Source organism: Populus euphratica, unplaced genomic scaffold (genome assembly GCF_000495115.2).
Source record: "Populus euphratica unplaced genomic scaffold, PopEup_1.0 scaffold34.1, whole genome shotgun sequence".
NCBI lineage: Eukaryota > Viridiplantae > Streptophyta > Magnoliopsida > Malpighiales > Salicaceae > Populus > Populus euphratica.
In genome coordinates, this window is record NW_011499883.1 from 317175 (window position 1) to 334416 (window position 17242).

At 32.7% G+C, this 17242-nt stretch overlaps 2 protein-coding genes across 2 annotated transcripts; one reads left to right on the forward strand and one right to left on the reverse strand.

The window, feature by feature from the left end:
- On the forward strand, window positions 1–3005 carry LOC105129747 (heat shock protein 81-1-like). The gene is made up of 3 exons (XM_011031948.1): window positions 1–261; window positions 640–781; window positions 896–3005. The coding sequence occupies exons 1-3, from the start codon at window positions 139–141 to the stop codon at window positions 2749–2751; spliced, it is 2121 nt and encodes a 706-aa protein (XP_011030250.1). The 5' UTR covers window positions 1–138; the 3' UTR covers window positions 2752–3005.
- A 1437-nt stretch (window positions 3006–4442) lies between these two features.
- Window positions 4443–7729, reverse strand: LOC105129748 (soluble inorganic pyrophosphatase 1, chloroplastic-like). The gene is made up of 6 exons (XM_011031949.1): window positions 7354–7729; window positions 6640–6800; window positions 6340–6440; window positions 6044–6225; window positions 5375–5473; window positions 4443–4828 (listed from the first exon to the last, which is right to left on the reverse strand). Exons 1-6 carry the CDS (start codon window positions 7606–7608, stop codon window positions 4736–4738), a joined length of 891 nt encoding a protein of 296 aa, XP_011030251.1. The 5' UTR covers window positions 7609–7729; the 3' UTR covers window positions 4443–4735.
- Window positions 7730–17242: the final 9513 nt, after the last annotated feature.

Sequence of the window (17242 nt, forward strand, 5' to 3'; positions counted from 1 at the left end):
TATAAAACCACACTCAAGACTACTTCTTGTTATTGCTTTAATTTAACTTCTTCCAAAACCCTAGATCTCCCTTTTCCCTCCACTCTCTCGTGTTGGCGTGTTGTTTCGGTTTCCTTCTTTGTGAGCACAGAAAAAACAATGGCTGATGCAGAGACGTTTGCTTTCCAAGCTGAGATCAATCAGCTGCTGAGTTTGATCATCAACACTTTCTACAGCAACAAAGAGATATTTCTTCGTGAACTCATCAGCAATTCCTCTGATGTATGTCTCATTTTATCTAATTTATCTTTCTGTCTCATGGTTTTACGTTTGAATAGAGTGATTAAAATGTCGGGACTATGATTTTTTCTTTGATTAACCCTCTTGTTGTTCTGTTTTAATTACGTTAAAGATCTAAACTTTTCTTTTTTATCGTTTTATTTATGAATAGGGTAACTAATTCATGTATTAACGTGTATTAATATTTTTCAGTTGAGTTTTGGGACTTCGATGTTTGTTTGATAAACTTTGTTGTGTTTTATTCAAGCTAAAGATTTCGTGTAATGTGGTGCGATTTGATTGGAATGGTAGAGTCAATGGGTGCGAATTAGCAGATGGTAGCAATAGCTTATGATGTTACCGTGTTTCTATGTTTTATAGGCTTTGGATAAGATTCGATTTGATAGCTTGACTGACAAGAGCAAGCTCGATGCCCAACCCGAGCTTTTCATTCACATTATTCCTGACAAGGCCAGTAACACTCTCACTATTATTGATAGTGGTATTGGAATGACAAAGTCTGGTGAGCATCTAATTTTTGTTTTAAACTATTAATGTTTGAATTTTGTTGCAATTGTTAATTATGATTCTGTTTTTGTTTGATATTTGACCTTGCTTTTCTTCTCGTTTGTATCAGACTTGGTGAACAACCTCGGTACCATTGCAAGGTCTGGAACCAAGGAGTTCATGGAAGCTGTTACTGCTGGCGCTGATGTTAGTATGATTGGACAGTTTGGTGTCGGGTTCTACTCGGCTTACTTGGTTGCTGATAAGGTGGTTGTCACCACCAAACACAATGATGATGAGCAGTATGTGTGGGAGTCTCAGGCTGGTGGTTCATTCACGGTCACCAGGGATACCTCTGGTGAGAACCTTGGCAGAGGTACTAAGATCACTCTCTTCCTTAAGGAAGACCAATTGGAGTACCTTGAGGAGCGTCGTCTCAAGGATCTGATTAAGAAACATTCTGAGTTTATTAGCTATCCGATTTCGCTTTGGATTGAGAAGACCACTGAGAAGGAGATTTCTGATGATGAGGATGAGGAAGATAAGAAGGACGAGGAGGATAAGAAGGACGAGGAGGGTAATGTAGAGGATGTTGACGAGGAGAAGGACAAGGAAGAGAAGAAAAAGAAGAAGATCAAGGAAATTTCACATGAGTGGTCTTTGGTGAACAAGCAGAAGCCCATCTGGATGAGGAAACCAGAGGAGATCACTAAAGAGGAGTATGGTGCATTTTACAAGAGCCTTACCAATGACTGGGAGGAGCACCTTGCAGTGAAGCACTTCTCAGTTGAGGGCCAGCTTGAGTTCAAAGCTGTCCTCTTTGTTCCTAAGAGGGCACCATTTGACCTCTTTGACACCAAGAAGAAGCAGAACAACATCAAGCTCTATGTCCGCCGTGTCTTCATCATGGACAACTGTGAGGAGTTGATGCCTGAATACTTGAGCTTTGTGAAGGGTATAGTGGATTCTGAGGATCTTCCTCTCAATATTTCAAGAGAAATGCTTCAGCAGAACAAGATCCTCAAGGTTATCCGCAAGAACTTGGTCAAGAAGTGCGTTGAGCTCTTCTTTGAGATTGCCGAGAACAAGGAAGATTATGACAAATTCTACGAGGCATTCTCTAAGAATTTGAAGCTTGGTATTCATGAGGATTCTCAGAACAAATCCAAGATTGCTGAGTTACTTCGATATCACTCGACTAAGAGTGGTGATGAGTTGACCAGCCTGAAGGATTATGTGACAAGGATGAAGGAGGGCCAGAGTGATATCTATTACATAACAGGAGAGAGCAAGAAGGCCGTTGAGAACTCCCCCTTCCTTGAGAAGCTGAAGAAGAAGGGATATGAGGTTCTGTATATGGTCGATGCAATTGATGAATATGCCGTGGGACAACTAAAGGAATTTGAAGGAAAGAAATTGGTGTCTGCAACCAAGGAAGGTCTTAAGATTGATGAGACTGAAGATGAGAAAAAGAAGAAAGAAGAGTTGAAGGAGAAGTTTGAGGGTCTGTGCAAGGTGATCAAGGATGTGCTTGGTGACAGGGTGGAGAAGGTTGTGGTATCTGATCGTGTGGTGGACTCTCCCTGCTGCTTGGTCACTGGAGAGTATGGTTGGAGTGCGAACATGGAAAGAATCATGAAGGCACAAGCACTGAGGGATAACAGCATGGCTGGGTATATGTCAAGCAAGAAGACAATGGAGATTAATCCGGAGAACCCGATCATGGATGAGTTGAGGAAGAGGGCGGATGCTGACAAGAATGACAAATCAGTGAAGGACCTGGTCCTCTTGCTATTTGAGACTGCTTTGCTAACATCTGGGTTCAGCTTGGATGATCCTAACACCTTTGGCAGTCGCATCCACAGAATGCTGAAATTGGGATTGAGCATTGATGAAGACACTGCTGATGCTGACACTGACATGCCTCCTTTGGAAGATGCTGCTGATGATGCTGAGGAGGGTAGCAAGATGGAGGAGGTTGACTAAACCCCGGCACTGCAACAGCCCCGTCTCAAGATGTAGTAGTATCTACTAGAGTGGTCCCCTCCTATCCTTCTCCTTCATTAATCTAATCTCAATCTTTACAATTATTGATTTCGGTTTTGTTAGGGTTTATCGAGGATGATACCTGCTTTTGTTATTAAGACGTGGTTTCTTTTTCAATTTAAGCAAGGTATATGGAATTTCATACACACTGCCTTTTTCCTGATGTTCAGTTAAATTTTCTTTCATGCTGTCAATGTTGACGTGGCACAGAAATTCGCTACTGAAAGTTCTATCCTAAACACACTATACTACTATTGGGTTAAAGCTGATTTGGGTTAAAACAATGGTCTGTACAGAAGTAGGCGTCCTTAAACTTATGAACAAGAATTGAGGCCTATGCCGCCATTGTTTTACAATTCAATCATGCTGGAAGGTTTTAAAAATCACGTGGGAGAATCAATCTTAATATAACACTTACTCTATATACTTATATATAATTTCCAAAAGAAAAATCTGGGCAACTTCAGTCAGCTGCTGAGCAAAGTAGAAAGTACAGCTGTCGTTTTTGTACACCTATTTTTGGTTCCTTGTTTTCATTTTTAGGCCCACAGTTTTCGTTTGCCTGTTTTAGGCAAACCTACCTTGCGCTATTCGCTATATATATATATATATATACAGAGAGAGAGAGAGAGAGAGAGAGACGTTCGCTATTTCTTGTCTGCATTTCTTTTTCGCCATGACTCCTACAGCTTCAATGCTCCTACTTCCCTACCATAACAAATCTTCGTTTCCATCAACTCCTCTGTCTTCAACACCCTCACCTTCTTCGTTTTCTGGGACTAAGTTCTCTGTTATGACATGGGTTCGGCAACACAAATCAATCTTCAAAGGAAGATCTCAGGGCAAAGAGTTTTTCATGGCTGGTCCTTCCTCGCCCGCTAATGATTCTGACAAGGTAATGAGGTTTGAAGAAGCGCTTGAACGCAGCTTCTGGTGCTAGGATGGATTTATGGTTCTGCGGTCTTTCCATTTTCTTCTTTATTTTCAACTAGTGTAAAAAGTCTGGTTAGGGGTGGCTGTGAGGCAAGGTCCAGTATTTGTACATGTAATGCCATGGAACATGTGATGAAAACTGCTTGTATATACCTGTTTGCAATGGCTTTGGATGGATTTTACTTTGATCAAATGGGAGAATGAAAAGGGCTTGTTGCTTTGATTAAATGTCGGGTTTTAATCAATTCTGGATAAATTACACCAGAACTCAACAACCAAGCACATCCAAGGTTAAATTACATCAATGATCAATCAGTTGTTAGTATACTAGTTCTTCAACGTTGCTTATTGTACATGGAGGCTTAAAGAATCCAGTTCCTTTGATTCCGCACGCGCTGAAAATCTTAGTTTGCCCTAATGGTTACATATTCCAACTGCCGGACAGTGGATGGAAGCCTATAATGGCTTACAGAGTTCAATGGCCAATCCCCAGCTTAGCCCATCCTATTTATTAATGGAAGCGACGGGATTTTTAAAGAGGCTTACCATCAATTCACCTCTATAATATTAATGGAAAACATCTAATTATTTGGTGCAGGAAAGGTTATGTTTAGTGCTTGGTATTTCGAAATTGAAGGGTGACGACGTGAGGATTATATGCCAACCACCATCCTTTGTGACACTGATACTGACCATGATAACAGGAACGTGAAATTCTTACTTGATTATAATAAAGCCTTGGCTTCTTACACCACCCATTCACAAGTAGCATAAATGTATTCTGAATCTCACAAAGAAACACATAGGAACAACGGCTTATTCAAACTCATTACCGAGGAAAAAATGTCATTGATATCGTCAATGTGTAAGACAACGCGGGACTTGCTTGCCAGAAGGTAAAATCCTGGCAAATAAAGCCAAAAACAATACGACTTTCAGCTCCATCTCAATAATAATACTTTCAGCTCCGACTCTAGTCTACCAGTGGCTTTTATACAAGAGAGAGCTCTCCAGCAGGGATAGATCTCTTGACGAGTTTAGCCCAAGATTCGTTGGTCTCCATGATGACCTTGAGAGCATAGTCCTATCCATCACACGGAAACCATAAATCACAGGACACGGAAGATATAGAATAGAACAAGTAGCAATAAACACAAAAAATGAGGATAAAGCTAAGGCATGCTGTTCTATATTATTATACCAAATTGGTACTGGCTATCAGAGGATCAGATCAGAACAAGGATGGCTATCAATTTATTCAATTATCCATCAATGACAATGCTGTCCATGGTGTTCTGCCACATGACATAAAGGCCCTCACTAAAGTAACCGTCAAATATCTGTACATTGTTGAAGAATTATGGCATTCAATTCATTTATCACCTTATGAGGTCAAAAGCGTTCAAAATGAAATGCTGTTGTAGATAGTTGTATATCTAAATAATGCAATCTTTTTTTCTGCATAAAAACCTTTTACAGCATGGTTAGCCAAACCCAAAATTCACAACAGGGATTAAAAAAAAAAAAAGGAAAAGGAAATGAGGCGAAATTAACACCCCACAAAGCTGTAACATACATGTAAAGATTCTACTAAATAAATTACCTTTTTTCTAACAAATTAATAAAATACCTTGTTTGCTGCCTTGTTGCCAAGACCAAACTTGTTGGCAGGTTTCCCATCAGGGATCTTATAGTCTCTGAACCAATCCCTGATTGCAGTGAGAGTGCCCTGAAGATAAACCACCAGATACTTAAGTCTATGTATTCCTATTTATATTACATTCTTTCATTTCCAAATTAAAAAGAAAAATGATTCTGCTACTTGCATGTTGGTATTAGCATAATTTCCAGATTTAATCAATGTCCTTGCTTGTTTGAGGACAACGTTTTTCAGTTAATTCAAAGTCCACGAAGAAATCCTACCAAAAAGTACTTTCATCACACCCTAGCTTTTTCAAAATCCACACCAGTAATCATCTAATACAATGTCAGCGAAATTGGATGTGATACATAACTGACATCTTTGGTGATTCCACATCCCTAACTTAGCATTCCAGATTTTTCACACATTTGTGTGCTTATTCCAATAGATTCGCACAATAATGCTTACAACTCTTTAATCATTTACATCCCTTGAAGCAGATTAAGAGAAGGCACAAATACACCCTTAGCTTTTGTGAACACAATCAAACTATTTAATAGCAGATATCTGACTAGCTGGTAAAAGAACATGTAATGGAATAGACAAGTGATTGTGGTGCATTATTGTTTGGCTGCTTGGTGATAGAAGAGGACTTACAGGGAAATGTTTCTCTACATCATCAATATCATTTACAAGAGATGCTCGTGGATCATCCAAAGAGATTGCAACAATTTTCCAGTCAAGTTCCCCTTCATCAATCATGGCCAAAGCAGCCAGGGGCTTGATTTTAAGAATTTCACCAATTTTTCCCCGTCTTTCACCAATCTCAACAACATCAACTACAAACAGAGACAACCGTTTTACAGAATTGAAATGCTACTTAACTGGAGCAAACAAATGCTAGAATCCACAAGAAAGACAAGTATCAATATAGAATATATGTTGATAAATACCAGGATCATTATCTCCGAATGCTCCTTCAACTTCAGCATTTGCAAGAGATGGGTCTTCCCATGTTTGTGGAAGCAATCCATAGTTCCAGTTTATATTGTAGCTAAAAATAAGGCAGAGAAACGAGTTAAAATCCAATACAATATGCTCAGGTGATGATATAAGAAGGGGAAATTGAACTGAATGTTTAACTACAATGGGCTAACTCTAAAAGTGCAAATGCCGACAAAAAAATAAATAAATCAAATATCTCAAAAAAAAACAATGAATGAATCATAAAGGAAGAAACTAGCAAATCTTACGGATAGTATCTTAGTTTCCCCTTTTTGGTATCTTGCTTAATGGGAGTGAATTGCTCATCGGTAGCAACCTCCATCTTTGCACTTGATTCTTTTGGAATTTCAACAACATAGTTGAAAGCCCCGTCTCCCAAGTGCAATGGTATGCCATGCCAAGGCGACACCTGTAACACCAAACAACACTTACATTGCCAGTAAGCAGATACAAAACCAAAAGAGTGCTGTTCTAAATTGTTGAAGAAAATCCGAATCATAGGTGGTCTCTAAGGGAGCAGCATGTCAGTTTTCTTAAAGAACTAACAGATGACTGGTTTCAGGCACATGTGGAAGACAAAGTCGCCTGCAATGCAAAATGGGATATACATAATCTTATCTTCACTATAAAAACCTTTCATTTCAAGTTTCAAATTCAGATAGCCAGATCTAAAATAAACATCGAGACCTCAAAATTAAAACATAGAAACACCAGAATCTAACATTAATCCTCGCAAGAAAAACTCAACTATCGAAAACAATGTGTTCTTATTTTCCGAAACAAACATAAATTTGAGCACGGATATACACTGAAATCAATATCATTCGAGACAGGAATTAGTTTCCAAATAATTTTCTTCTGGGTTTAGCAAATTACATTCATTCCTCTCATTTTATCACCAAGCAGAACAGATTGCATAAGAAAGAGAAGCCTTTTAATAGATAGAGAATGGAAGTTATAACCTTTTTGCCAGAACTGTCCAGGAAGTAGACTCGATAATCAAGGGTCTCAGGCTGGCCTTCTTCCTTGATTCGAACATCAGGGTTGTAAATAGACTTGCAAGAAAATAACCTCTTTGAAACTCTTTTGGTGGTGGTGTTGAAGCAGAGGCTGTTAAAGATGGGAACTTTTTGACTTAAACTGAAGAATGGTCTTTTATGGGGCAAACAGGATGCTGATGTGTTGCTTGCAGCTGACATCATTCTTGCAGTCGCCATTTCTGCTGCTAGATTCGCTGATACCACCCTTTTCTTGGTTAAATTCACTGAGAGAGCACTTCTTGTGGCTTCGGGGCTCTCGCTTAAAAGGTGGCGATTTTTCAAGTTTTTGAGCCACAGATTGAGAACAAGTTGTTTAACCTTGATATTGATTGGCTGCCTTTCACCCGAGTAAATTATCAATCAGTCCCTCGTTTTATAAAATGAGTTAAATAATTTCTCTAATTTTGAAAATAATTAACTAATCTCTATGTTATTAATTTTGTTTGCAACTTGATTTTTTTCCTTATTTCATATATTTTTTAATTTAATTTAATTTAATTTAATTTTAAAAAATAAATAGATAATATGAAAAGATTGATGAGAAGATAATTTAATTTTTCTAAAACAATAAAAAATATCAAATTAAGTATTATCAAACTTAAACCAAGGAATTAATTGACTATTTTTTAAACTAAATAAATTGTTTAATTTATTTTTGAAAATAAAGAGATTAATTTGTAATTTACTCTTCACTCTTTTATCTTTTTATTTTATTTTATTTTATTGTTGGGTGTTAGATTTTAGTTTGGACCACCTAGAAGGCTAGAACGGGTTGCTATAGCGGACACGGGTTGTCATTTTATTTTATTTTTTATTCATGTATCTATTTATTTCTTTTTTATTTTTATAAATAATTTGCGCATCGGGGTATTTTGAATCTTCCCAAAATCTCACACAAAAGGAAGGAATATATCATTCATGATAGATAGTGGATATCTTGACCCACGAATGATTGGGAAAATATTGAATGATATGGCAATGTGTAATAGATTTAGACTAGTCATTTAAACCGTCTTTTATCGCAAGTTATAAATTTAATTTTTAAGTTTTTTTTGGATATATGTATTCATTCAATGTGTTTTTTTATATAAAAAAATCAAAATATAAATTAAAAAACTCATGCAAGTAAAATGAAAATATTTTATAAAATAAAAGATGCATTCGATTATATTTACTAAACTTATTTATTTAAATAAATAAAATATAAATATATACCCTAAACATATAACTTAAAAGATAAATAAAATAAAAATAATTAAATAAACTCATACCTTAAAAAATATTATGCAAGGCCAAACACATCATAAATATAATTTAAATTTTTATTTCAAAAAACTTCATTTGTATAAAAAAATTATAGATGAATTATAATAATACCTTGAAAAATAAAATAAAAACAGAACAATTAAAACAACTTGTATTAAAAAAAGACATGTAGATATCATGATTTAATTCATGAGATCAAAATAAACTTATAAAAGAAAAAAACTTGAAGATAATCACAAAACTAAATTAAAAAAAACTAATGCAAAATAATAAGATCATACAAAGCTTAATTCCCAACAAATTAAATATCAAAAGATGAATCATGAAAATAAAATTAATTACATAAGAGGATCGAAAAAAAAAGGTGAGAAAACACATTAATTAGAGGGATAAATATTTTCAACTAGAGAGTTTAATTGAATTGAAAAATAGCTTTAATAAAAGAAAAAAAATAAAAAAATAAGGGTTAAATTTAAAAAAAGATAAAAAAACAAAAAATTTAATTGAAAGGAAAAATTTTTAATAAAAGTGTTAAGGACAGATTAGAAATTTTTGAAAATAAGGACTGAAATTAAAAATCAAACATATGAGAAATTGTAATTAAAAAACTAATTTGAAAAGAATAAAAAGTTCTATAAATGGAAAACAAACAAAACAAGAAATTAATAGAATGAAGACTAAAATTGAAAAGTAAAAAATAAAGAAAATACTATACATTACCTATTAAGAGAGAGAGAGGAGAAGGTAAAAATAAATCAAACGACCATCAACAACAATCCGACCATTGTCAACTATCACGCGCTATTCCAAATGAAAAAGAACACAACCATGCATCTAGAAAGATGATGAAAGGCCGGTTATATCCACCGGGTGGCATTATACTAGTCGCTTAAATGACACGAATGGCACCTACGCGCTAGTGCTTGTCGCGCATGCTCCATCAACTTTAAGCATTAAAAAATTTGAAAAAGAAAATGTTAAGCTTATGAGAAAGTACAAAAATACCTTTAAATATTAAGCTCATGTTTTGTCTATTTCAAGGTTAAAGATGTATTTGGATTTAATATTAAAATCCAAAAGCTTCAAAACACCTTATTCAACACCGTAATAGATATGTATTTTTATTGTTATAAAACTTATGCAAAGTCAAGAAAACCCTTAGTCAATAGTTCTATATTTTGTTGATTTTAGGAGTAAAAAAGTATAATTACTGCAAAAAAACAAGAAAAAAAAACACTAAAACCCCCCAAGCAAGAGGCTTAATTTCTTTGGATCAAAGGTCATAAAGGTAATTTTACTATAACAAAAGACATATTTTACTATGAATTGGACTATAGTAAAACACCCAAACCATTTAATTTCTTAGGTAATAAATTCAATGATATTAATTTCATAAATTTTGAAGCTCTACTTATGTGATTTTAAAAATAAAAAATTACCTTAAGTATCATTAGTTTACTCTATTTTACACTTTATTCTTATAGTTTTGAAAATTATATAAAAAAAATCTTGAATTTTATATGTTTATAACATTTTACATGGCGTAAAAAAAAATCAACAAAAAAGGATTAATTATTTATAAGATGTTTATTATATTCTATTTAATAGCTAAAAAATCCTTGGTACATTAAGATAACAAAAACATTATTAAATAAAAAATGACAATTTAGTAATCATAGCATACCTTCAAAGCATTTTCCTTCCTATCTTCCATTACTTTTTTTTTGGTTTTCTTCATTTTCTTCTTCACCTCTTTTTCACCAATGACCAGTATCATTGCCATAAAAAACTAACCAAACTATAGCCTAGCAACCATAACCTTCTCTCTCCTCTCATCAAAAACTAAGCTGGCAATAACAACATATAAAGCACCTAGTAATCTACTTCCATGGTGATCTTCAAGACGTATGTAATGAAGAGAAGAGTAAATCAAACAAAAACACACTATGATTTGTTTTATCAGCTGGTTCTTATTGTCACTATCTTTATTAATGAATTGAAGAGGTCATGAGGCTTTTGATCCATCCTTCTTATGCTGAAATCATGGGCAGTGATCCGCCACCAGTTCTTTAACTTTGTTTTGATTATTATATGAGTATAGTTTCATCATTTCATAGCCTTTTTTATATAATTTTTAAATTGTTTATTATTATCATGTTTTAAAATTATTTTATATGGTAGGTGCAAAAACTAATTGAAATGGTTTTAATGCTTCCAAATGATAATTCAAGTATTGAATTAGAAAATGATTGAAATGAGTTTGGTAGGGGTAGTTGCAAACAATGTAATCTAAACATTGGTTGCATAGGGAAAGAAAACTTTGAAGATTGTCTTCAAAAGAAGTTTGATCTAGCGGTTTAGCTTGTATAGAGCATAAAAGGATAACACATCAACTTGAGTTTAGTATAACTGGATTCCATTGAAGTGGCAATTAGCAAAAAAAGGAAATGACAATAATTATGGTATTTCACTGAGTCAATTAATTAAATGTCACTAAGATTTCTCCTATTTTAATTTAAACTTACAAAATTTAAGGGATATAAACATCATTTAAATGATGCATGATTGAGAGAAGGATAACGAGGATTTTTCAATTTTTTTTTTAAAGGCCTGACCCTTCAAATTAATCACCCAAATTATGTTCTTTTTTTTTTATATTGATTTATGTAATCAATCTATTTTATCAATAAATAAATTCAGCTTGGGATTGTTATAAAATTGGTGTCTATATTAAAGGAACTTGTACAATAATTACAAAACATATCATTAAAGGTGGATCAATTAACTAATATCTAGTGAAAAAGACCCATGGTATCTCCATCGAATAGCCCTCCTACGTCTTTAAATAAATTAGAGCAACAAAAGACCAGTCCTCAGTCCTCATAGTTGCATATCAATCAATCCGATTAGACTTTCTCAAGTTTAATGTGGAAAACCAATTGGGTTGGGTGTACAAGGCCACTCACGTTTTCAATTTTCATAATACTCCACTGCACTACATGTTGTTTATGGCTAGCTTCTATATAGAAGGAAAAGCCATATCATGGTTTCAAGAAATAGAGGAAACAAGTGCTTTGACTAGTTGAGAATCATTTATGAAAGTTTATCAGATTTTATTAGGACCTTTTACATATAATAACCCAATGGAGGCCCTAATTAATTTAAAGAAAATCATGAGATTAAAAGGCTATAAAACCCAATTTAAATTATTATCAAATCAGGTAAGAGGACTATCAAATGCTCATAAGTTGAGTTCTTTTTTATGAAGATTAAAAATATAAAATTAAGACAGTTATGAGAATGGTCAACCTATCAAATTTAGTGGTTGTATGTGGGCTTGCTGAAATATAGGAGGAAAACCTTAGCCTTGTGTGAAGGAGTCTAAGGTCCAATGCTATAGTAAATCATGGAAGAATTTCAATGGCTAACTATGCCAAATGAGATAATATGCTTAATCTACTTGTTTATAAATTAACTCCAACTTATATCAAGGAAAAACATGATAAGGGGCTTTATTTTAAATGTGATGGAAGACATGACCTTGTAATAAATATAATGGGCCTAAGTTGTTCCTCATTAAAGAATAAGATGAAGGCATGTTGGAGCACCCTACTAGTGTACTGAGAGTTCTAATTGATTTGGGCACGCACCTAATTAATTGAAAAAAATAGATAAAATCTTTTTATATATCTTGTTAGGGCTCTAAATCCTCGCACTATGAGGATCAAGGTATTAATCAATGGCCAATTAATTATTGCTTTAGTGGATATAAGGAGTACCCATAATTTTATCCATTCTTGAGTGGTAAAAAGGTAAAAAAGCTAGGAATTAAAATCAAAGAGTAATAATATATTAGAGTAAAAAGTGTTGATGGAACAAAAATACAAAATGAAAGGTTTTGCCCTGAAATCAAGATAGGAATCCAATATTGCCATTTTAAAATAAAGGCTTGGTTAATCCAAATAAAGGTTTGTGTTATGGTTTTTGGGCATTCATTAGCTAAGAGGCTGAGGGCCTATCTTATATGATTTTATAACTCTATCTATGGAATTTTAGTATAATGGTCTATTATTCAAATTATAGGTCTAAGAGGTACCATAATTTGAAGTTAATTATGAGTCTATATTTTTAAAATAATTATAGAGGTTTAATCACAGGCTAGTTCTTAAAGTATAAAAGATGAAAACTAGGGCCCAACATATAAAGAAGTTGCATACTTCCATAAGAAATTTAGTGGTTAAGTTTGAAGAGGAGGGAATTTTACCAAAAAGGGCTCAAGACCATTCAATTGTTCTAAATAAAGAAACAAATCCCATCAATACCAGGCCTATCATTATCCTTACTACCAGAAGTTTGAAATTAAAAAGATTGTTCAAGAGTTATTAGCAATAGGAACTTTAAGTCGTAGTCAAAGCCTTTTTTCATCTCCAATCTTACTAATAATAAAATCTGATAGGTCCTGGAGAATGAATGGGAATTACAGGGTATTAAACAATGAGACCACAAAGGATAAGTTCCCTATACCAATGGTAGAAAAATTGTTGGACGAGTTACATGAGTCATAGTTATTTTTAAAAGTGGACTTTTTATCAAGTTACAACTAAATAAAAATATATCCAAATGATGTCTACAAGACAACTTTTAGAACTCACGAAGAACATTATAAATTCCTAGTTTATCATTTGGCCTGACAAATATGCTGTTAACATTTCAACAGTTGATGAATCAAATATTCAAAATTTTTATAAAAAATTTTATCTTAGTTTTATTTGATGATATTCTAGTCTATAGTTTAACTAAAAATAAGAATCTAGGACATATAAGAAAGGTATTAGAAACCTTAGCTGAGCATAAATAAGGTGTCAAGTTATCAAAATACAAGTTTGCTATAAAAAAGGTTTGAGTACTGAGGTCATATGGTATCAGAAGAGGGAGTTATGACAAATCCTACCAAAATAGAAACTATGGTTAGATGGCCAAGGCTATAGAATATTAAGGCCTTAAAAGGATTTTTTTTTGTCATAATAAGGTATTGATGTAGAATCATACAGAGGTATATGAGGTCATAATAAACTTATTAACCTAATTTTAGATGGAATGATTAAATAGAAAAAGCCTTCATAAAACTAAAATAAGTTGTGTCAAACCCACTTGTCTTAACTTTACCTACTTTTTACCAAACCCTTTATAATAAAATGTGATTGTTCAGGATTATGGATGCCTGTGTTAATGTAATAAGAAAAACATATTGCCTATTTGAGTAAGCGATTAAAATGGAAGGAGTTAAGTCTTTTTACTTATAAAAAGAAACTATTATCATTAGTAATAGCCATACAAAAATGGAGACCCAACTTACCATACAGTTCATTTGAGGTCAAAACTAACCAACAATGCCTAAAATATATATTAGAATAGAAGAAAGACACCCCTATACAACATAAATGGTTTTCAAAGCTATTGAGTTATGACTTTGTTGTGGAGTATAAAAAAATAGAAGGAAAACAATATAACTAATACACTGTCCAGACAATACAGTAATAGGGTTATGTGCTTTGACTATTTTAATAGTCCAATAAGAAGATAAGTAAAAAAATAATTATGAAATTGATTTAGAAGTTTAATAAATTCTCAAGAAGATGAAAAGAGATGCTCTAGATTCACTTAGGTACCAGTTAAAAAGAGACTTATTATTATACAAAGGAAGAATTTACATCAGTATATAGTGTCCCTTTAAGCCTGCAATTCTAAAGTATATTTATGAAAGTCCCATACTAGGCTACTCATGATATAGGAAGATACTTATGACGGTTATGAAGGATTTTTTCGGGACGTCATGAAGTCAGAAGTGAGGAACTACATCAACTAATGTGAGAAACGTCAAAGGGTAAAATTAGAAAACACTAAGTTATTAGGGTTGTCACAACCCCTACCCGTACTAAAAAAGCCACGATCCTTAATTTCTATGGACTCTATTAAAGACTTATTTCTTTTAAAAAGGTATTCAATCATCCTAGTGGTAGTGAAAGAGCTTATAAAACATGCTTAGTTTGTAGTTATGACCCACCCCTTTACATAATAGGTAATAAAGCTATATGGATTACCAAAGAATATAGTCTCTAATAAAGATTAAATTTTTATTAGCAAATTGATTAGTACTTAAAAATGCATTTTTATCAAGATTTTATATCATTATTTTACACTTGAAGTATCAATAACTCCTTAATTAGATCATATTTTATAATAACATATCTAATAATATAAGATACCTTTAATTTATGGTAAATGTTCATCTTAAATGTAGGCCTATCATATAAATGAAAGAATTGATTGATGAGTTTAACTACTAAAATTGAGAAGACAAAGAGAGGGCTAAACTTAGAAAAAAGATGTTGATTCAGTCCAAACTGAAACACCATTCGATTATTAGATCATAATTGTAGCTGTAGAACTTGGATTTAAGCTCGGTCTATATGGATGGAAAACTAAGGCATGGGCCTAAAACTTTCATGAGAATCCAGGATTCAAAAAGACCATTTTCAAGTTCAAATTATACCAACAATAGAGAAGTCAGAATATGTCCTGCAGCTCGGATACTGTTCAAATTTCAGTGCATAACTCGAGTTCTAAAAGTCTAAATGTTATTTTGTTGAAAAGTTAACATAATTTTCTAGAACTTTCATGAAGACTATCTATTTAAATTTTGATGTTAACAATGATGTTTTGTTAAGATAAGAAGATAAGGATTGTCATCAGGTCAATATGTGGTCACCCACTCAACAATTACTCATGAAATCAATACTTTAAAATTTTAGCCTATAAAAGGAGATATTTTGTCATGCATTTAGGTATCTTGATTTTCATATCAAGATCATGTTCTTGCTCTCTCTCTCTCTTTTTATATTTTTGTAATGCTTAAATTTTACTTATATTAATCTCTTGTTTATGCTTTTCATTTCCTTTCCTTTACTTAATTAACTTATATCTTATTTATATTCTTATCTTATTTATTTATATTTCTCTCTTTTATTATGTTTAGTTAAGTTTATTATGTCGAGTTGAAAAAGTTACAGTAATAGTATAAGAATAAGTATAATATAAACTCAACATGAATTTTAACATTTGATACTAACATGTTTTGTATTTGTTATCTTGTTCACTTTTAATACTTTACTTGTTAAATGATTAATCTAGATTTATATTGTATAATCTTTGGTACAATAAGTACTTAGTACTTTCATAGCCAACCATATGGTATAATTGACACCTGTGCTATGAAAAGTACTTGATTTGTTATTAACATAAGTTAACATCATGAATATCTAATAATATTTACAAGTATTAGCATTATTCGAATAAAATAACTAATGTAATTATGTTAATAACAAACTGTAACTCCTTTCTTTTTCATAACCTCTCAGTGCATGCAAGATGACTCTGTTTTTCCTAACCTTTCACACTTTAATAATAAAAAATCAAATGACTTAATCTATTAATTGAGATTAAAGGTATAAGTTAATGGCCTTATAAATTTAAAATTGATCACTACTTTTAGAGTTTTGTTGATTAATTATTGTGTTTTTAATTTTCTTATATCAAGGATTTATTTTTATTATAGATCTTTAATATTTATTGAATTTATTTCATAATCTGGATTAAAAAACTAAATTAATTATATAAAAGCATATTTAAATATAAGTTGAGTATATAATAGAAAAATGATTGTTTTGTTCTACGAAAGTCTTGTAAAATGTTCAAGTTTTCTTATGTCTGTATACATTTTTTTTTCATAATTAATTTTCTATTCCATTTTGTTCATGCTTAGACATTTTTACCTATGCAAGTTTGTATTTGATAAGCCCCAAAATCCAAGATATTTAGATATAAAGTTGGTGTATTAGATAATTAGCTAATATCTTATTTCAAGCAATCGAATTCATTCCTTATAACAAAGGTATTTGGTGACTTAATATAAAAAGCCTAAAGGGTAGGTAACTTTTAACATATGATGTCTGGTATGCGAGGTGATCAGTAGCCGATACCTGTAAAAAACTCTTTTTAATGGATGTAGAGACTCTTTTATAGTAAAGTCAATGACTTTATAAAGAGAGAAAGTGTAATAATATTATAAAGAGAGATGCTTTGAAAATACATATACAGTAGAGAATGAAAAGATTATGAACATTTAACTTGAAGAATTCATGATTTATTTATAATTCATGAAGCTTATCCTTTTATGGAGAGGAAGGGCCGAAGTGTAATTTTACCTTTATGATATTTTGAGTTATATTTTACTCAAAATAATTTGTATTGGACCAATATAAAATACTAAAGGATCCATGTGGGGTCCTAAAAAAATCCATGATGAATGTTGGACTTAGGCCCATTAGAGGTGAGAAATAGGTCCAAACACATTGCTTCGATTCAAGCACGTTAGGCTCTCGAGCCCGAGCATGTAGGGTTTGGGTATGAATGCTTGAGCCCATAGGGGTGCACACCCATGTTGGGCGTAATAGCACACCTAGTAGGCGTGCACCTTGCATAGGCT